This window comes from Meriones unguiculatus, chromosome 8 (assembly GCF_030254825.1).
Source record: "Meriones unguiculatus strain TT.TT164.6M chromosome 8, Bangor_MerUng_6.1, whole genome shotgun sequence".
Lineage (NCBI taxonomy): Eukaryota > Metazoa > Chordata > Mammalia > Rodentia > Muridae > Meriones > Meriones unguiculatus.
The window spans coordinates 113,628,917-113,650,473 of NC_083356.1; the positions used below are offsets into that span (position 1 = coordinate 113,628,917).

General features: G+C 40.2%; 1 protein-coding gene across 1 annotated transcript in view; it reads right to left on the bottom strand.

The window, feature by feature from the left end:
• The window catches only part of Itga4 (integrin subunit alpha 4), a 74,979-nt gene that overhangs the window by 36,574 nt on the left and 16,848 nt on the right, over positions 1 to 21,557 (bottom strand). Inside the window, exons 3-15 of the mRNA XM_021643315.2 lie at positions 20,816 to 20,922; positions 20,589 to 20,718; positions 17,024 to 17,091; positions 15,703 to 15,832; positions 14,282 to 14,367; positions 13,647 to 13,709; positions 13,420 to 13,557; positions 9,651 to 9,762; positions 7,816 to 7,910; positions 6,406 to 6,496; positions 5,046 to 5,091; positions 4,553 to 4,707; positions 1,838 to 1,992 (exon numbers count right to left, since the gene is read on the bottom strand). Of these exons, the coding sequence (XP_021498990.1) occupies positions 1,838 to 1,992; positions 4,553 to 4,707; positions 5,046 to 5,091; positions 6,406 to 6,496; positions 7,816 to 7,910; positions 9,651 to 9,762; positions 13,420 to 13,557; positions 13,647 to 13,709; positions 14,282 to 14,367; positions 15,703 to 15,832; positions 17,024 to 17,091; positions 20,589 to 20,718; positions 20,816 to 20,922 (1,376 nt within the window). The remainder of the gene's footprint in view (positions 1 to 1,837; positions 1,993 to 4,552; positions 4,708 to 5,045; positions 5,092 to 6,405; positions 6,497 to 7,815; positions 7,911 to 9,650; positions 9,763 to 13,419; positions 13,558 to 13,646; positions 13,710 to 14,281; positions 14,368 to 15,702; positions 15,833 to 17,023; positions 17,092 to 20,588; positions 20,719 to 20,815; positions 20,923 to 21,557) is intronic.

Here is a 21,557-nt window from a genome sequence, read left to right on the forward strand (position 1 = left end):
GACATTTGCTCAACCATGTTCACAGCAGCTTTATTCATAATAGCCAGAAGCTGGAAACAACCCAGATGGCCCTCAGCTGAGGAATGGATATAGAAATTGTGGTACATTTACACAATGGAATACTACTCAGCAATTAAAAAGAAGGAAATCACAAAATCTGTGGGCAAATGGGTGGAACTAGGAAAGATCATCCTGAGTGAGGTATCCCAGAAGCAGAAAGACATTTATGATATATACTCAGTTATAAGTGGATATTAGCCATATAATATAGGATAAGCATATTATAATCTATAGCCCTAAAGAGGCTAAACAACAAGCAAGACCCTAGGGAGGATGCTTAAATCACATTCAGAAGGGAAAAAGGACAGACATCCAAAGTAGGAGAAGACAGGGACCAGGACAGGAGCCTTCCACAGATGTCCTCTCAAAGATTCTACCCAGCAGGGTATATAAGCAGATGCTGAGACTCAAGGCAAACTTTGGCAGATTGCAGGCAATCTTATGGAAGAAAGGGGATACAAAAGGACCCGGAGGGGGACAGGAGCACCACAAGGAGAGCAACAAAGCCTTGAAATAACAACAACAACACACCAGCAACAACAATAATAATACAACATTGGTTATAAAGTCAACAGTACCCCACTACCATGCAAGCCATGACAGCTCTGTGAGGGTACATACAACAGGGCATGGAAATCTCTGCTAAACTGTAATTCCACTCCAAATGTGCTCTGAAGAAAATGTACAATTCAGACAACCCAATCCTTTATTCACAGGAACAATGCCAGAGAACAGGACAAGATAAACCAAACCCAATTTGCTATTTTTACAATTTAAACACAACCTGTTTCCTTAAGAACATCTAAGGTTGTCCCTCATGTTGCCCTGAAAACGGCCTCATCTGTTCTCTCCGGAGCTGACTAATATAAGTCAAAGCACATCTAGGAAGGAAGAAAATATAAGAACCTCTCAAATCCCTACCACGGCATGGATGGCTACATTAGTACCGTGCTGTGCGATTGGCTCTGAACCATCTGATAGCTCTATTCCGGCACAATAACCTGTGCAGAGAGATGGGAAATGGCTTGGGGATTAGTACGCAGCATTGCACCAGCCTGGATATGTGTTTACCTAAGGGAAAATTAAGTTCTAAGCTGGGACTACTATTTCAAACCCCAGAAAGGGCTCCTAGGAAGAGTTTGGCTTTCTTGTGACAATAGATTTTCTGATGAAGTTCATGGTTCACTAATGAAAAAATCCTGGCATGGCCTCATATGCTAAAATTCCACCACTGTGGGAAGCATGGTGATCTGTTTGGGAATGAGTGTTTTAATAAAAGAAACATGAAATCCACTGTGCTTTGGCAGGATATCCCCCAGATCACCAGAAGAGCTGTCACTGTGGCCCACCATGCCACAACTGCACCCGCTCCCAACAAGGCTGGAGCATGAAGGATCCACATGCACTTTTGCTGGCTTCTGCCTAGTGGGGGTCATGAAATCAAGCTGCCATCCCTACTCCCCCAACATCCCAAACACACTACACAAAATCCTTGAGGCCCAGCAGAACGATGTAGGTACATTTCCAAGCAAGTGGGTGGAGAAGCACAGGGAAACGGCAATAGGAAGGAGTTAGGCAAATCTCTGGAAGCAAGGACACAGGCAAACGTGATGAGGGGAAGATAAATGGATCCATCAGGAAGTGGGCTTTACCTTCTCCAGGTTAACATGACCTGATGTCTTAACCGGGACAGGAAGCTAACAGTCATAAGCACAGGAAGTTGCTGCTGCAGGGACAACACGGATGGCTGCATTTCATACTAAGTAGTCTCCCTTACCCGCATGAACGCCTGGTGTGTCCGACATTTCTCTGCACTGCTTGAAACCTGTATGCTTCCTGTGATCACGTCGGAAGTGCCATTGGAGGAGAAGTAAAATCTTGATGGAGACTCTGCCTTTCTGTGCACATCCAAGCTCATGTTGTAAAACAAAACTGCACAGAAACACAAGAGAACCATAGTTAGCATCTGTGCTTAAGGCACTGAGGTAGTAGCAGTGCCTTAAGCAGTGCCACTGGAAATACCTCACGTTCTTTCCGTGGATTATCTTTACACAGTTAAGCTGAAGTATGCAAAAAGGAAATAGCATATAATTTCCAAATTATTTTTAATAAAATGAAAATCTCATTAACTTCTTTCCAAGTTTTCATTATTGACATCTTTAGTTAGTTGCTTTATCCTTCCACATATAAAAATGTGAAAACCACATTATCAAAATTATTACTAACCGCACAAGTCTTTGGAGTTTCTTTTGTCTACACAGCACCTGGTGACAGAAGCATATAGACTGAGCTCTGAGCTCCAACACGGTTCAGGATAAATCTATCTCGGGTGGCTACATGACTAACTTCCACTACTGTGAAGTTCATTTATTTTTGTGTTTCTTATTTGAAGGCTTCATATTTTTTACTTAATTTTCCTATCTAAAATGAACACACAGATCATAAGCCAAACTTTTATAAAATGGTTTTACTAAAAATATACTTTCCTTTCAGTTCAGTTGCCATCCTTCTTAATTTTACTGTTCGTAGTTTGACCCTCTAGAATTAAACGGTGCAAAAAGAAAAACACGTAGGCCTTTTCTCAACTATTCTAGTGTTTTGGAGGGGTTGATTACAAGTCTGACATAGTCAATTATTTAGCTGAAAACCAAGATCCTCAGATCAGAAAACAGGAAGGGGTTGGGTTTACAAAGCCATAAAATCATCAAGGCAGATTATAGCAAGGAAGTAATCCCCAGTTCCTGAATCTAAATGGGTTTTTACAAAGTGAGTTAGGCACAGAACTCTGCTGAGTTGCCCTCACTGCACAGGAGTAATGAGGTGGGAGTGAAATAGTAAAGGATTTATATAATTCCTGTAACACTCATTTATAATTTTAAGAGAAATTTTCTCTTCTGAAAATATTTTACCTGTAACACAAGCATAACCTGTATTACTCGTACATCTTTTTTCAAATAAATCTTTCAACCATCACTTAACTTCATTTCATTTCATTTAATTCAGAAAATAAAGTCCAGATCAATTGACTTCAACATTATAATAACTATAATTTAATAAACCGGAGAGCAAGAGAGAGCTGCAATTGAGGTAGCAATCTTCAAATTCATCACCTGAGCCAAGTAAAGGAAAGGGAAAAGAAGGGACTAAAAACCCATTCCCATCAAGAGGCAGACGTATCGGCTTCAAACAAACCTACTATATGGGTTGTTTTCTCACACAAAGTCACTTGATGACAGTTTTAAAGCATGTTTTATAAGAACACTGTGATGATTTATGTTTCATCCATTCGTTCTCAGACACTAAGAGAAAACTGTCTGGTGCAATGGAGGTGGAAGGACAAGAACAGACTCATCCACTCATGTGCCTTCCAGACAGTCCATCAGCTTGTCTACTCTAATGTGTAATTCACTCTGGGGTCAAGCTCCTCGGGTGCCAATAACCAGATGAAGGCTTGCTCATCTTCTCATTACTTCAGTTCTGGCCAGGGCTTCTCAAGAGCATTGTTAAAACAAACAAACAAACAAACAAACAAACAAACAAACAAAAAAACCAAGTCTCATAGAGTACAGATGCCAGTTCATTCTGCCCATTATGTGACAAAATTGTTCAGACTGGAACCTCTATTACACAGCCAGAGTTTAGCTCAATAAATAATTAGCCGCATCTGTGATCTTCATACAACAGCAGTCTATAAGGTTGTTGCACAATCAATTTCACAAATAACTAATATCCAAATAATGATAATCCCAGGTAAATGTATGACTTACTGTGGGCCATTTTTATTAGTAGCTACTCTAATACTCTGTGTGTGTGTGTGTGTGTGTGTGTGTGTGTGTGTGTGTGTTTGAGTTTGAATTAACTAACCTCTTGGACAATCCACATCAATGCTACATTCTCTGTGGGAGACAGTTAAGACTAAATCCAGGTCTAGTCCCCAGAGAAGCGTCTTTAATTATCCACATATGACAGCCTATACTTTACTGTGCCTCTCGCTCCTTCCTGCCTACACTAGCTCCAGGTTTGAAGGGCTTGGTGGAGCCGAGGATGTAATTTAGAGGTGTAACACCTGCACAGCATCTCCGAGTCTCTAGGTACCATCTCCATTGCTGTTAAAAAGGCAGTAATCACAATAAAACATTTCAAAAGGATCCCTGTGAGGCAGAGGAGCTGTGGTGCAGCCTTTTGATTCTGAAGATCTCACAGGTTAAGCACAGAGGTACACCTCAGGCTAAGGCGGCAAGTGATGGCCCTGGCTCTGCCTGGTGACATGGGTGCTAATCTCCTTTGTGCCCCGCACACTGGTTACAACAACTTGAGAGTCAAAACAGATTATTTTGGTGTGCAAGAAGTGCACACCAAAAGATTATTCTGTTCTTCTCCAAAGAAATGTCAAATTCTCATGGCAACAAACAATGAGGGCTCACAGTTGAGTCCTGGATTAGAGAATGAGTGCACATTCAAGTGTGGCACTGGTTCTGTAGGGCGCTCTTACCAATGTAGCCTGGGACCTCTTTGCCCTTATATGAGAAGCACAGGGTTAGACTCATGCACACAGAGGGAAGTCCATTTTCAGTGCAGTCAAACTTTGTTCTATTTACTGACTCGGGATGGCTTAGAGAAGCTTCAACAATCACCACGGGCCTTGTCCTAAGAAGGCAATAAAATTATTAATATTAACTATAGAATTATTTTACCTTAAGATAAAAATTACATTTGTTCCTGACAACCAAGCAATGCCATTAAAATGCTGACACGGGAGCACATGCATATATGCTTCATTGTCTTTTATGTGCAGATCAAGAGACGTTTTCATTTAAATTTATAAAAGCTTTATCTGATAGTCTGTTTAATTATAGCCGGGCAAGGGGAGAAGCCCCGAAGTGTAGTAGTAAAACTTCAGGACACCAAAAGGAGAGTCAAAACGGCCATGGATTTAAAAGCCTCCCACTACCTACTCATTAAGCGGTGAAACACATCAACCTCACCTTAGTAACACGGCAGAATCAGACTGAAAAGCACCAACTGCTACATCTGGAGGGTGAAAAACAGTGGGGTAGAATAATGATCACTGTTAGTTAAAGGGAATTACCTTGCAGCCACAAATACTTAACTGTGTATCAATCACCTCTTGACTGTATCAAAATGGCATTTACAGAAAATTAACTGGAAAAGGCAAACTAGCCACCTTAGATCCATGTCCCCATTTCTCTGGATCTATTCACTCAGAAATACAAGTAACAGGACAGGAGCCTACCACAGAGGGCCTCTGAAAGACTCTAGCTAGCAGTGTATCAAAGCAGATGCGGAGACTCATAACCAAACCAAACCTTCGGCAGAGTGCAGGGAATCATATGATAAAAGGAGGAGTTAATATGATCGGGAGAGGACAGGAGGTCCACAAGGACAAAATATATCAGGGCACCGGGGTCCTCTATGAGACTGTTTCTCCAACCAAGGACCATGTATGGATATAACCTAGAACCCCTGCTCAGATGTAGCCCAAGGTAGCTCAGAATGCAAATGGGTACCCTAGTAAGGGGAACAGGAACTATTTCTGACATGAACTCAACAACTGCCTCCTTTACTCCCCCACCCCTGAGTGAGGAACAGTCTTGCCAGGCCACAGGGGAGGACATGGCAGCCAGTCCTGAAGAAACCTAATAAGCTAGGGTCAGATGTAAGGGGAGGAGGATCTCCCCTATCAGTAAACTTGGAAAGGGGCAGGGAGGAGTTGAGAGAAGGAGGGTGGGATTGGGAGGGAATGAAGGAGGGGGCTATGGCTTGGATACAAAGTAAATAACCTGTGATTAATATAAAAAAATAAAAATTAATAAAAAATTCTACTTAGAAATTATTTTGTTAACTTTTATACATTTATTCATTTCTAGCCTTAGTTTTTGATTATTTTATGGTTTGTGGGTATGCTATGTAAAATACATTTATTTGCTTATTTAAAAAAAGAAAGAAAGAAAGCAAAGAAATTGCATGCTGGAGACCCGTGATGGCTTCCAGACAGCACACAATGCTTTGAGTGAGAGACACTCATCCCAAAGCTCCTTTCACGTCTTCCCAGACCTCTCCCTTCTTTTCACACCTGTTAGATTGCTTTCTTAGGTTGTTTCCTTTTTCCTCAAGAATGAGGGCTCTAACATTAAGTCACTAACAGTGTAAACCTGACGACGTGCTCGATCATTTCAGGCTCCGCTTCAAACCTTCAGAATATACAGATACAGTCATGAGCAGGCTGACGTCCTCCACGTCAGTTTCATGTTCACAGCGAAGCAGGGTCCACAGAAGAGCCTCTTGTCATTGCTCTGCCTGAAACTGGGCCCAGTGTCTACTCACCAATGTAGCCATTGTTATCTGCGTCAATTTGTCCCGAGATAGACTGTCCAAACATCCGTAGCGATTTGCTGATTTGAAGTCCCTCGATTCTCTGGAGGAGGGAGAATAAGTTTTGGGCGCGTTACTGAAAATCTAATATTGCCAAGATGTTAGCTTGGGTCTTCTGAGGCTTGTACATGGACTAACAAAATGCATCATAGATACCTCAAATGCTTTAAGAAAGGCAAAATTCCCCACCTTGAAATAGACCTGAAATCTATTTTGTTACTCAAAATTTATGTTGTAAAAAGGTAATACTTTACGGTATAGTTTTGAGTTTTTCTAAAACAATTCTTATTCCGTGTCTTTGAAATGTTTTCAAGTTCTGCATTTACTTCCATAATCAACATTAATAAATAGACTTTGGAAAATACGATGTCTATTATTATTTTCCCGTTCTTCCCTTTCAGGTTTATGGTGAAAGCCTACTGGTTTAGACAAACTCCTTCTTTCTATTTAAGAACAGTCACTTCATCAGTCTGCTCCATCTATTTAATTTCATGCCCAGACACCAAATTAGAAATAAATGGATGCTATTCACAGTAAGAAAAAAAATCAGTATCTTTTGCTTGGCATATGTCTAACTTTTATATTAAATCTAGAGGGTCATTTGCCCACTGCTTGTGGCCTCATCAAAATAATGTCAGCTAATAAATTTTTGGAAAATCTTTTTTTTTCTCAGACTTCAAATGTAGGTCTTTTTTATGCACTGAAATGCCCTGAGTCTTCAAGATACAGAACTTAACTGAGAGTTCTGTCATAAAATTGTATTAAGATGCTATCAGTTTAATTACTATATACAGAAAAAAAAAAAAAAAAAAACATGGTCTCATTGAACATTTGACTCCCTGTGCCGGCTCTATAAAGCATGAAGCTTTAGCTGCCAGAAAACATACTTCATATCCACAGGGGCAGACTTAGAAAAGCATGGCCATCGCCTCAAGAACACAGATGTGACGGCACATGCAGAGACATCTGTAATGGGCTAAAATCAAGAATAGAAATGGAGTAGAACCCTCTGGAAATAAATGGTTTAAAGAAAAACTTTTGAGAGTTTATTAAGATAGGACAATTGCTGGGTGCGGTGGTGCATGCCTGGAGTCCCAGCACTTGGGGAGGCGGAGGCAGGTGGCTCTGTGATTTAAAGCCAACCTGGTCTACAGAGCAAGTCCAGGACAGCCAGGGCTACACAGAGAAACCCAGTCTTGAGAAACCAAATAAATTAATAAATAAATAGATAGGCTATTTACCAGTATTACATGGTAAAATAAAACGTTAAGTATTTGAAAGAAAAGAAGTCCATATTACAAGTCGAGTGATGAGGGGACTTTAGTCACCAATGCTCTTCGGGAAGACTGAACAGTATCTGACCTGTGAGTAGGTGGGTGAGATCCCATCTTCTCGGCCATTGTAAATGTAGATGGCTCCTCGCAGGTCATCTTCTTGTGGAGCCCCAATGGCAACATCTGTTGGATGTAAATAGTAGAAACACTAGAACTCCTGAACGCAAAGAATTAACTTGGAAACCTAGCCTTTCGTGATCCTGAATGCATGTGACATAATATGAAAACTCAACCGCTCTTCCAGAAAAAAAGAAAAATACTAACTTCCTAATGTTCAGGATTCTACGTAACAGTCTGTGCATGGCAAACGACAGAGTGGATGGCTCTTTGAAGGGCACTATCTCAGGATGGCTAAGCCTCTAGATATCCACTCAGCCTCGCTCTGTGCCCCGCTGCTGTGAACCCCATGTTTAAGTTGTGTCTTGTTCCCTCATTCATAGAATGAGAGCACAATAAGACACATACGCTCAGCATGAAAGGATACGGTACATTAACTGCACATGACAGCATCTGGCATGTTAAAATATGAGAGCGTATGACCACAAGAACCTTAGTTTTGAGCTTCTGGCCTTTTCTATTACTTAAAAACGGCTTCAGAATCAATTCTTTCTCCAGTGATATATATTAAAGATACACACATACAAATATAGTTTCAGAAAATGTCTCATTTTGTAAAGTAATGACAGAATGAATTTATTGTGATTAACATTGAATTATGACACTAGGAGAAAAAAAATGATGATCTCATGTGAAAAAACCCAAGAGTAACAGACATGCTGACTAATATCATTGCTTAAGTGATGTAAATACATATAACATGAGGGAGAAAAATAGCATCCCATAGCTGCAAGAACATGTCATTGTTATACCACATAATGCTGTGTAGGCATATTTATGTATTAATTAATGTGTAATGTTTTTAATTATTTTAACTTAAAATCTAAAGAATAGAAAGTTCATTTTCATAATATCACATAATGTCTGGAATATTTTTTTCCTCAACCACAGTGCTAGTTTTGGCAGCTTTTTAATACAAACCATATTTTAAATGTCAATAACAATACCAAGAAGACACAATATAAAATTCTGAGCCATGAAAATAAATATTTAAAACATACTTTCTGAACTGTAGAAAGTTACTGCTCTCTGGGGAATTGCTCACTCTCCCCTCACACACATTCATCATACGTACACAGTTTTATCAGATCAATCAACACCCAGTAGTAGACTAAGAGGAGAGCCTTGTAGAGGAAGGTATTTCTACAAACATGCTGATTTCCTGAGCAGCAATCATGGTGAAGATGGTGCCATTTATTTAATCATGAAAATGCTTCGGTATCAGTTGATGGCTATCCACTGCCCTAATTCTCAGAGCTGCCCTCACCAATGCTGTGACTCTCTAAATCCTATAACATAGCAGCATTCAGTGTTCCTGGCATAGCAGGGCTCACCAGAACATTCTCCAGTTTCACAGCCAAACTCAGCTGGGTTTGCTCAGTTTCTGGGCTTTCCTGGTAGTAAAAGATCAAGGCCCAATGTTTTACACCCCTTGTATTTTCTTTCTAAAATAAGGATCTTTTAAAAATAAAAAAAAAGATGGATATCACAGTTTCATAGGCATCAATTTTAGAGACGGGTAAAGAATTATGCTATTTATTTTCAATGGTATTTTTAGAATCAATAACATGCTTTGACCAGCACCCTCGAATTAACCACAGCAAAGATCAACAACTAACATCACATAGAAAAAGTTAGACAGCAGACCATTCCGGCCCATCAAACAACACAAACAACAATCACGTTTTCTTCCTTCAACTATTTTAAAAGTGGAAATCGCGACCCCAATGAGGGGTTTGAACTTACCTTCAAAGCCGTCATTGTCAATGTCACCAAGATTTGCTATAGACTCCCCAAACCTTGCGGCATATTTGTCACTCCCGACGAGTACTGCTTCCATTTCGTCCATTACCGCTCCCTAGGTAACAATGGAAAGACCGTGGCCATGATCAAACTCCCTGACAACTTTACACATGACTTACTGCTGTAATTGGATATGGATTTTTCTAATGCATCAAGCCACAGACTGAGCTTCAGTACACACATCTAGGTTCAATTCAATAAATATTTATTAAGTCAACACATATAATAGCATGATTAGAGCTCAAAGGACATGGGAAATTGTCGAAATCATGATCCCTAGCTTTGAAAATCCAATAAATCATTTTGATAATTCAATTTAACAAATATTTATTGAGCTCTTGCCAAAGACAATGCACTGGGCAGATAAGCAGGTGGAAGGGCCAAGGAAGAGCAGATAGATAGATAGATAGACAGATAGACAGATAGATACATATACACATACATACATACATATGTATATATCACCCTGTTTCCTCCAGAAACCACGGTTACAAGAAGGGCTTAATACAAGCATGTACATGACTTACAAGTACAAATTGCTTTGCACTTATGAGAAGAAAGGAAAATAATTCTAACTGAAGCAAGGAAGGAATTCCAATAAAGAGCAGGAAGGAAAGACGACCTCAGAGAGACTTTCATTATGTGACATTCCAGATGGCTACTGCAGGGAAGATGTGGTTTTGATATACAGTAAAAGCGATCAGCAAAACTGTTACATGTGTGAGTAATACATATGTATGTGTGTATTAATATATATGTTAATTAATAGGTTAATTAATATGTCGTACATAATGACCAAGACAACCAAAGCCAAATTGTTGTCCGACAGTATACAGCAACTGGATTAAGACGGAATTTTACTCTTTCTGAAGTGAACGATAGGAAGCCAGGGGAGGACTCTGAGATGAAGGGTGACTTAGGCTGCCCTGTGGAAACTTATCCTAGCAGCAATGCCCTGGCCAACGGCTATCTCTGAAGTTGAAGGTGAGCTGTTAAATATAATATGTGTACATTTTATATAAGCTGTCTAGGAATGCTATGATGCTGAGTTATGATCATTCCAAGCCCGTGTTTTAGAAACAAATTCTACATGCCACTAATAGATCACATCCTCGTCTCAGGTAAATCTATTCTTCGCTCCACAAAACCACATCCTATGCTTTGCCCAAGTGTCCTTCACCTTTTCTTTTATAATAGAAAATTCCTAATTTTTCTCCTCTCTCAATTACTATTTCTTCCTTGAAATACTTTGGCCCAAAGTAAATCATTCCTATTTTGCATGTGCTTCTCACCTGCCATTTATCACCTTGTCTTCCAATGACTCTAGCATCTCACTCAACCCTAAAGTTCAGAAGTCACAACTGGAGTTATTTTCAATTTTTTTCATAGTATGCTCCAGACCAGATTTTCACTAACGATCGTTTATTTTATTTTAAATCAATTAAAATTTTCAATGTATCTTTATAGATGCAATCACACCATTCCATGTGGCACGGGATTAGGTCCATGGACTGGGGAGGGGTAGAGGAAACCGGCTCCCTAGGAAATGACTAAAGGGAAGGGAGGCAGGGAAGACAGATCACATATAACCGCAAGGGAAGTCAATGGCGATTGCTCCTGTTCAAGTGTCTTGCGGTCATCAAGAATAGCAAGAAAGTGCTCACTGGGGACCCCTGAGAGCTCTTTAGTAGATTAGGTCAAAATGCAAGCCACTCAAGTAACCTTCTTTTTAGTTCATTGAAAACAACTCCACAGTGTCTGCCTGTTCAGGACTTCTCCAAGCTATGAAAAAACAAGGGTAGACTCCTTTAGCGACTTCTTTCCCGTATTAGCACAGGCAGTAGCAGATGAGGAAAAGAAAATATTCTGCTTCTTAGTGGCTAGTGGCATTTCAGAGAGTTTAAAAATAGATTAAATGTGAAGAGAGAGAGAGAGAAATGCATACTACAGGATTTAAAGATGGACAGCAAACACTAAAGAGGTCCCAGTATTGTATTCAATGGCAGTGCTTCTGGGTAAGTCAGAGGGGAAGGCAAAGGTTAGCCTAGAGAAGAGGCTCTATCTTTGTTCTCTGGGCCCTTCTTTTGCGTGTTTTCATACGGGGGTGGTCTAAGATTTCAGTGAGAGAAAATGATCCATTACTCTAGTGGTAAATTTTACTCTTTTTTTAATTTAAATTTTATTTTTATTAATTGCAGTTTATTCATTTTGTATCCCAGCTGTAGCCCTCTCCCCTATCCCCTCCCAATCCCACCCTCCCTCTTCTTCTCCTATGCCCCTCCCTGAGTCCAATAATAAGGGAGGTCCTCCTCCCCTTCCCTCTGACCCTAGTCTATCAGGTCTCATCAGGACTGGCTGCATTGTCTTCCTCTGTGGACTGGTAAGGTTGATTCCCCTGTGGTGATCAAAGAGCCAGCCCATGAGTTCATGTCAGAGATGGTCCCTGTTCCTATTCCTGAGGAACCCACTTGGAGACTGAGCTGCCATGGGCTACATCTGTGCAGGAGTTCTAGTTCTCTCCATGTACTCCTAAACTATTTTCTAAACATTTCCTTGTTAAGAGAAGCAGAGTATGTATTTGCCACAAGGGAAAAATAAGAGACACTTGCTAGATAAGGGTGCAGTCAGCTCACCTAAGCCCAGCTGTGACTGGGACGCTCAGATCGTGGAGACCCCTGTCTGGAGGGCAATGTGCCCTCTCCATAGTAAACTTAATTTTAAAGAAGAGTCTAGGGAATCTCTGCATGTGTGACGCCTCTAGTCTAGGTTCAGAATTTTGAGACTCTTCCATCTTTCTCAGACTGGACACCTTTCTCCTTTGTGTCGCATGGAGTTTGGCTTGACATTGGAAATGAGCCCTTATTAAGTTCTCTGCCATGTTTGACTTATCGAGGTTGCAAGTGCGCTCTGCTACACCTTGACTAAAAGCTGCTCTGTCCTAAGACATGAACCGTTTTTCTCACAAGCCTGCTCTTATTTCCAAGCCACAGGATCCACTTCAGAATAAATGACACCAATCTCCGACTATTTTAAGAAATAATCCAGAGGAAGTGTGCCATAGTGTCTTATCAGCACACCTTATTTCTGCTTTCAGGTCAAGACCTTGAAAACATCGCGTGTGTCATCTATTCCGAAGAACAAACACTCCATAATTTACTAAATCAAGTGAGTACAGTGATTATAGGGTTATATAAGCATCCATTTTGAATTATTACCAAAAAGCATTCTTACAAGTTTTATTTTGTGCCCAAATGAAACTGAAGGAGATTTCAGTTACTAGAGCGTGCCCACACAAGCTGTATACATAGATTCCACTGCGCTCCGACCTCCCCTTTCCAGAGCAGCTGCTCACGGTTGTGCTGTTTCATTTTCCGTACAGCACTAGAAATTTTACTTTGGTCCATCAAATACAATTAAGACTATATCTTTGACCTGACAAAACTACTCGTAGATAAAAGCGCTTTCTGTACAAGTCTCACGACCCAAGCTAGATCTCAGGACCTTGTAGTAGGAGAGGCCTGATTGGCTCTGAGCTCCTCCACTCAGGCACCATGGCACAGATAGGCATGTGCGCACATGTGCCATGCACTTGTATAGATGCGCGCAGGAATTTCATAAAGAATCTATCATCTCAGAGTTCTGAAATAAGAGCAGTTTCAGGTTGAAATTATAATTCACAAGTGACTTCCGGCCTGGGGACCATCAGACTCACCGAGCCGGAGTTGATGTACACGAACACTCTCCCTTCCTCCCTGATGCTGCTCTGCATGGGAGCCCCGACCAGGAGATCTGAGAAGCCGTCCGCGTTGAGGTCCACCGCACAGACAGAAGCTCCAAAGTATGAGCCAAACTGTGCCAAAGCAGAGCACACGCACAATGAGAGCGCACAGGCTTCCCCTCAGGAGCCCTCGGCACCCCTAAGAGCTGAGCCGTATTTACCTTTTTACCTTTCATTTCATGGATGATGTGCAGTTCCTTTTCTTCGATGCTGAATATATATGCCTGCAGTGGGGGAACGAATTCAAAGGCCTTTACTTTCCTATCAAATATTCTCTTTAAGAAAAACGCACACAACTTATTGGTTTAATCAAAACATCAATTTGCAAAACTCATAAATGAACAAATATAAAATATCACATGTTTAATAAAATTGTTACCACTAAAAAGTTTAAGTGTGACATGAATTATTAATAATCACGCCAACATGCCTGACTTGCAACACTGTTCTCTCAGGAACTAACTTTTGGATCCCAGAGAGAAGGCACAGAAAAAAAGGTTTAGCAAAAAATTGAGTGGCAAAGTGGAAATATTTAGAACCAGAATTTTTCTGGTCTGTTCTTTCCAGTCTTACCATGCAGCAATACCTGTCTGACCTCCCTTCTACTAAATAATAACCAGTACCTTCCCGGGGTATCTGTAGATAATTGTATGTTATAAGCAATTTACTCGTAGCAAAGCCTTGCTTAAGCTATGATTCTCCTTAAAAATTTCCCAACCAAATTTATCTGAGAGCCACAAATAAATCTTGAACAAATTCAACTGATGCAACACACTGCTAATCACTTTAATCTTACTTTTCCTATTTGTTCATGTTGAGGGGCTCCTCCCACGATTTCGGTGGTATGTGGACTTCGAAAATGACCGGCTCCAACTGAGTAGCCTTTGTAAAAGGGGAAAAATGCATGACATTCACCATTGACAGCAGCTACATGCTTTTCTAACTCCTTGCAACGGAGTGAATCAAAACGATTCGAAATGTCTACTTTAAAAAATGCCTCAAAAACATTAACTTACAATGGTCATCCAGGCAATTTTAACATACATGTTATAAAAACAGGGACACGGATTTGAATTTCTAAAGCTATCAATATTGAAAATATGACCTTGAAACTTGTTCTATTTTTCTCTAGGCAATATAATGTGCAGCAGGCTTCCAGTATTACAGCCACAACGGCTGAGAGTACAAGAAATGCTGACGCTTTCAAATGACAATCCTTCCAGATCTCATGCAACAGTTCCACCATATGGACTTTACACAAAAACATTGCTTTGCCTGATAAAGAGACATAATCTGCAATACTCATGACGTCCTTCAGTCACAGATAATGGGATGTCCTATGGGCTCTGTTCGAAGGATATTAAAACGCTTCTTCCTAGCGCTCTGAGCACGAGATGGTCACATTTAAAGCACAGATGGGTCAAATAAACCTTTGTTTAAAAAAACTACAGAACATATGTAATTTCTACTGTAAGGGGAAACAATGACTTAAAATTTGAGTTTTGTAGAAACTGGTGACAAAATATGATACTTTTGCCTTGTGAAATAATAATGAAGAGAAAAGAGAAAAGGACAATAAAAATAGTTAAACTCTGAGAAACAATCCAAGATAATATTTTAAAACTAATGTGCTATTTAGAAAGGTCAAAATAACAATTTTTAGAATATACTTCATAATATTCTCCTTTTTCTAGAATGCTATTTTGAGATCCATTGGTTTTCATTTGATATTCTATGAATTAATGCAAATATATTCATAGATATGTGTTTAAATGAGTAAATTAATACAGAGTTTAGTATAAAAACTTCCTAGAGAGCCAGGAGTGGTGACTCACACCTTTAATTCTAGCACTCAGGAGACAGAGGTCAACCAGGGTTATATAGAAAGACTCTGTTTTAGAAAGAGAGAAAGAAAGAGAGGAAGGAAGGAAGGAAGGAAGGAAGGAAGGAAGGAAGGAAGGAAGAAAAGAAGGAAGGAAGGGGGGTACTTCCTAAGACACAGTAGTCATTAAACAGTTCTTACATAAAGACAGAAGGATGAAGACAGTAGTCACCAACGTCATAATAAGACATGGAGTTAATGAAAAGTAATTGGCTTTATGCTTAATTGAGACAGTTTCTGATATACCTAATTGTCACTGGCCAATGGGACATTTAGAACAGCACATATAGTTTCTAAGGCACAGATAATCTGAGTTGGTCAACTATTTTCGGTACCTAAGTAACTTCCAAATTTTACTTGATTCTGTCTGTCTACGAACGCCTTGTAATTGTTTGCAGTGATACTGTAGACGATGACAGAGCCAGTCCAGTAAAATGATCCCGGGGCCCCCATCACGATTAAATCCTGCAAGAGAAAAACTCATCATTTGAAAGTTAAATCTCATTACCCCAAACCGCTTACAAACATACGACATTGTAGGCAAATAGTCAGGAAGTGGATTTTATATTGATGCTCTTAAATGGGAACATTTTATTAATATAAAACCATATATTAAACAGCCAGAAGAGCCAAGAGTAGAATTTTAGAGAAGAAACTCAAACTCCCTCCACATTTACCAGTGGCTTTCAAATATGAAAGGCAGGGCCATTATACACTAGAGTAAGCTTTGGGGACAAAGGCAATGTGGGTCAGCGAAAGACACTCATCTGTGTATAATTCATTAGGGTTCATTACCAAGATAATCATGTGTTACCAGAGAGGAGAAAGGGCTTAATTTATTTCAATTTGCAAAAATCACTGAATAGTGTCCCTAACAATTTCAGCTCAGATAATAAAAAGGCTAGTAAAATTTAAGGCATATTTTACCATGACTAGGAAGGAAGGAGGGAAAAAGCAGGCCCTTCTCTCTGTTGCATAACAACTCATAGCAATCAAACCTAATTAACATATAGTATATTCTCTAAGCAATTCTGAACTTTCAATGTATTCACTTCCAAGAAAGAATTGTTATAAGTATTTGTAAATATGCTAACATGTATAGAAGCAGTTAACACAAAATGATGTTTATCTCCAAGGAGTTGGAAAACATTCATGGATCATCATGGGTTTTTGAGAGAGCTGGCAAAATTTATTTATTTTTATTATGATTATTTAACTTGAGGGCTCAGGGAGTAAAAAGACTTTGGTATCACCTCTGATAGTCAAGTAAATTTAACCCTCATACTATCATAATTTTGATGAAAAACAGACTCATGTATCTCCTTCACCCTTACCTGGTAATTAAAAACAATATAGTTGGGTAGATAGTGTTGGTTTTTAAGTTACCAAAATAAAACTAGCTTCTTTAGATCTCCATTAAATTCTTGGTAGGGGCGTTAGTCTCAAGTGTGGCTTTTAGCTAATCCTGTGTTGTATCCATCATTTACAATTTAATTTTCTAAAATTATATGTGGCACATTAAAAGGTACAAACAGGGTGACAATAGTCTACAGCTTAAGAGATGTTATTCAAATGTAACATCTATGATGAGTCTGGAGAATCTCCAGAATTACTCTTCTATACACGCAGTCACTGGAGTTAATACTGGGCTGTTACCTGTGTGTAAAAACTAGATATTCCAGCTTGACACGATGCAAACCTTTCTCCAAAATTTTTCACAAAATCTAAAATAAAATATTCAATATTGATTTAGACAAATTGGGACTATATATTTTTGAGACAGAGTTTGACTGTGTAGCCCAGGCTGGCTTTGAACCCAAGATCCTCCTGACTCAGACTTCAAATTGTTCAGGATTAATTTTTATGATAATGATATCATCCCTCTTAAGATCTGTATCTTGAATTTCACTTTTGAAAATAGCAGTAATTGTCATCATTTACTACCCTTCAGCTCTCCTGTATTAATCTTCACATTATCACCATGAATCGGGCTCTGGAGGAGGCCTGCCGTCCCAGGAGGAGCCAGTTAAGAGCCTGCCCAGCCTTTTTTTTTCTGACCACCTGGGACACAGCCAGCAGAGGAACATTCAGGCCTGCAGGAGCACCCACACAGCAGAAGTGAGAAGTTTGCTATTCTCTGGGCTCCACTTTCAGGCTCAAGGCTCTGCCTGCCTCCCCGAGGAGTACTGTCAGCCTCAGGAACACGCAGCCAACACCAGGGACAGACAGCTAGCTAAAGGCCAGCGTAAGAGCACAATCAACAAGAGCCAGGGCAATGTGGCACCACCAGAACCCAGCTATCCTACTACAGCAAGCCCTGGACACTCCCACACAGCTGAAGCAAAAGATGATGACCTTAAGTCCAACCTTATAAAGATGATAGAAGCCTTAAGAGAGGATATGCATAAACCCCTTAAAGAAATACAAGAAAATTCAAACAGGTGTAGGAAATAAATAAATCCCTTGATGAAATACAGGAAAATACAATCAAACAAGTGAAGGAAATGAATAAAACTGTCCAAGGCCTGAAAATGGAAATAGAAGCAATAAAGAAAACACAAACTAAGGCAATCCTGGAGATGGAAACCTAGGGAAGAGAACAGGTACTATCAGGAATCACAGGTAAAGGCATTTCTCCCTTTGCTTTCTCTTCATGGGGAAGATTCACAACATATACTAAAAGTTAAAAAGAATCAGTGAGTGAGAACCTACACAGTAGCATTTCTGTGTTTGGGTTTGCAGTTCCCCGAGTTATTATACATGTTGGAGGTGCACAACAGTCTGTGCTGAGGAACATACACACATTCCATAGAATGGCTATTCCCTAAAGCAACTTAATACACTCTGTCTTCATGGTAACTTTTTGTTTAGCAAAAACAATGGCAATCAGCCACAACAAGCTGTTATGTTAAAGACACCCCTCCTGCTGTTAGACTCACTCATCCTATAAAACTGGACCTCCAGGTCCTGTGATTGGCAGTTCCTCATCCTTCTCCACCTCCCACCTCCGCAAACACTTTGCCATTCTGTTTCTTTGCATTTAGTGTGTTTAGATTTCACATGCGTTTTTATGTGTTATTTTCTGTGCCTGGCATATTGTGTTCTAACTAGCAGGACTTCCTAATGACATGTCTTTGTATGTATGCACACATACATGCGCCACCCATGAAACTCTCAACCTACTTAAATGACTGCTGAGTTTTGTGGGTTTCTATTTTCAGTGTCTTGAGAAGCCTCCACAGAGTCCTTTGTCATGCTGTGGTAATTCACACTCATGCTGCCTTTGCTATCAGTTATCGCTCATCTTTTTGGTAACTGCCCATTCTAATGGTTAAGAGGTGATCTTACAGGGTTTGGTTTACATTTCCTGCTGGTTAGTAACACCAACTGGCCTTCATGCAACCATCAGCCATTGGTCCGCTTTCCCTGGGAAGGAAAGACCTCTCCGCTCATTTGATGGCCTTCCTGGCTATGCAGAAGCCTTGCTGCCTGCTGTCCTGCTCTCATCTCTTTCTTGCTGTGGCTAGAACTTTTGTTGTGACCTCCAAGAAATCATTGACTAGACAGTGTCAAGGTGCTTACTCTCTCCAGGGCTTCCATTGCTGGAGGTGTCATATTTACATTTCTGTTCCATTTTGAGTTTACTTTTGTGTATGCCATAAGAAAAGAATCCAATTCCACTCTTTTGCAGGTGGATATTCAATTTTCTCACACCAATTTATTGAGGGGATTATCCCCTTTCTCCCATTTTGCCTCACTGAAAGAATCAAGACCCATCTGGACTTGTAAGTTCTACTGCAAAGCTCTGTGTTTAGGTGCTTTGGGGGTTTTTAAAGTGACACAGCCCTGCTTCCTATTCTGAAGCGCTTTCATTCATAAGCTTCTGTAAGAAGAAAACCCAGGACAACTCCTTCCTTTTGACACGTTGCTGCATCATTACATTAGCATCTTCTGCCATGATTTCGCACTCCTTTAGAATTTTCCTTGAGCCCTTATTTTATAAATTGCAGTGGGCTATGTTTATATAATCTTGACTTTCAAAAGGCTATAGCTAGAGATATCTTAGCAAAAAATAATTCCTGCATGAAAGTGTTTAAGTATATAAAACAAAACTATTAGGAAAAAGGGAATAATAAATATGTAGAACTCCAGACTGTTTTATTACAATTGAAAATTTAATATTCACCTTTTATCTTCTTGCATTCAAAGGTAAAACAAACATTTATCATATGGACTTTTTGTGACATCAGAATCCAGACATGAAAGACCCTAAAATTATCAGAATCAGTAGGTAAATTTAAATATGCGTCTAAAGTTTTAACAGTTAATTAAAATCATCTTTGGATGATAATGGAGATGGTAAAAGTATTTTTATCATTAGAAAGAATTGGCATTCACACATATTTTTAGTGTTCTAAAAACAGTTTTAGAGTTATTGATGATTTCAAATTTCTTAAATGCTTCTGACACTAATCTTTTTATTCTAGTTCTGTATGTAAAATGCCCACAGCAATCGATTTCCACTGAGACAGACTTCAAACGTTAGGCCAGTGGTTCTCAACCTTCCTAATGCTGTAATCCATTAATACAGTTTGCCTTGTGGTCACCCCCAAACATATTATTTTTGTTGCAACTTCAGGACCATAATTTTGCTACTCTTACGAATCATACTGTAAATATGTGTTTTCTGATGGTCTTAGGTGACCTGTGTGAAAGGTCATTTTGGCCTCAGGGGGTCGCAACCCAGAGGTTGAGAATTTCTGCTTTGGACACTAATCCCTTACATTTTCAAGAAATACATATGAGCCTGGGAAAGGGAATTAGGGAGGCCTTGCTTTTACTAATGCCTTGAACCCTTTTAAATACTCCTAGAAGCTTCTAGGAAAACAGGAAATGTACTCATTTTCTTTCTAATGAGAGCTTTTTATGTAATTTCATGACTTTAAAGATCCTGTTTCCCAGGCATTAGACGTGCTTATACTGACTTGAAAATAAATATACTGCGTAAGTGGATAATTACCAGCTAGCTTCCACACTTTTTCAAATGAGACCGAAGGACTGCTTTTCAAAAGCAGGGAGCTACTACACGGGATGCTCTGAGTGAAACAATGGCCATCACTAAGATCTTCGTCTGTGAGGAGGCAAAACGAAAGCGCAAAGAAAAGCCAGCTGAAGGCCTTCCTTGGCTTCTCCCCATCCTGACGCACCGCGCCACACCTACCTTGGTAACAGGGAACCATCCTCTTACTCAGTTCTGTCCGCAAGTCAGAAGGCACGGCGTAGCAAACGCCAGTGGGGAGCTTATTTTCATTCTTCATGTAAAATATATTTTTCCACCTATGCCCACAGGCCTGGGTCAGACAAAAGTAAAACAAGGATGAGAAGGTCACGCCTGGAATGTGCGATGCCGGGGCTGAGCTCGGTCTGCGGGCCCCCTTCAACACCTACCAGGACAGATCCGTTTTCACCTGGCTGTCTGGAAAGCGTCACCCCCAGCCACTGGTTATCTCTCTCTTCCAGGCAGGTTCTTCCACACCGCTCTCCGCCGGGGCTACCTGAAGCATTTGGAAACACGCTCATCAGCTTTGTTGGAAACAATGTCGTTCTCTAAGAACAGAGTGGTTAGTTAAAGCTGCGAGCTTCTTCCGCGGCTCTCTTCAGCCAGCTTCTCCTTACCTCATTATTCTGGGTACAACTTAAGGGTAGAAGTGAGTCGCTCTCTGCTGACATAGCTCTGCTGCATACAGACCGAATGCTCTTTGTTCGAAGGACCTGAGTGATGTAAAGGCTGCAAAGAAGTCAGTGGTATAGGAGGTCGCTAAGTCCCCTGAACAAGATGAGGAAGCGCCGTTCGATGCAATTCAGAGGCTGGTGTGCGGGAAAGAACTCGTGTTTTGCCTCCCCCACTGATCAGCACAGGCAACATCGCCAGGGCACTTTTTAGAGACGCTGTTTGGATCGTTCTCAGCAATTAAAGCAGAGTTTATTGCAACTGGAAGATGATGACTGGGCATATGGAAAGCGGAATGAATAATCAGCATGCAAATAATCATAGCATTTGAAACCAAACGCCCTGTATTTTAGACTTAGTGGGATGGCTGGTGTTTTCAACAAAGATAAAATGTCTTTGAAAACAAGATGGAAGAAGAAGAAAAAAAAGGAGAAGGAGAAGAAAAGGAAGAGGAAGAGG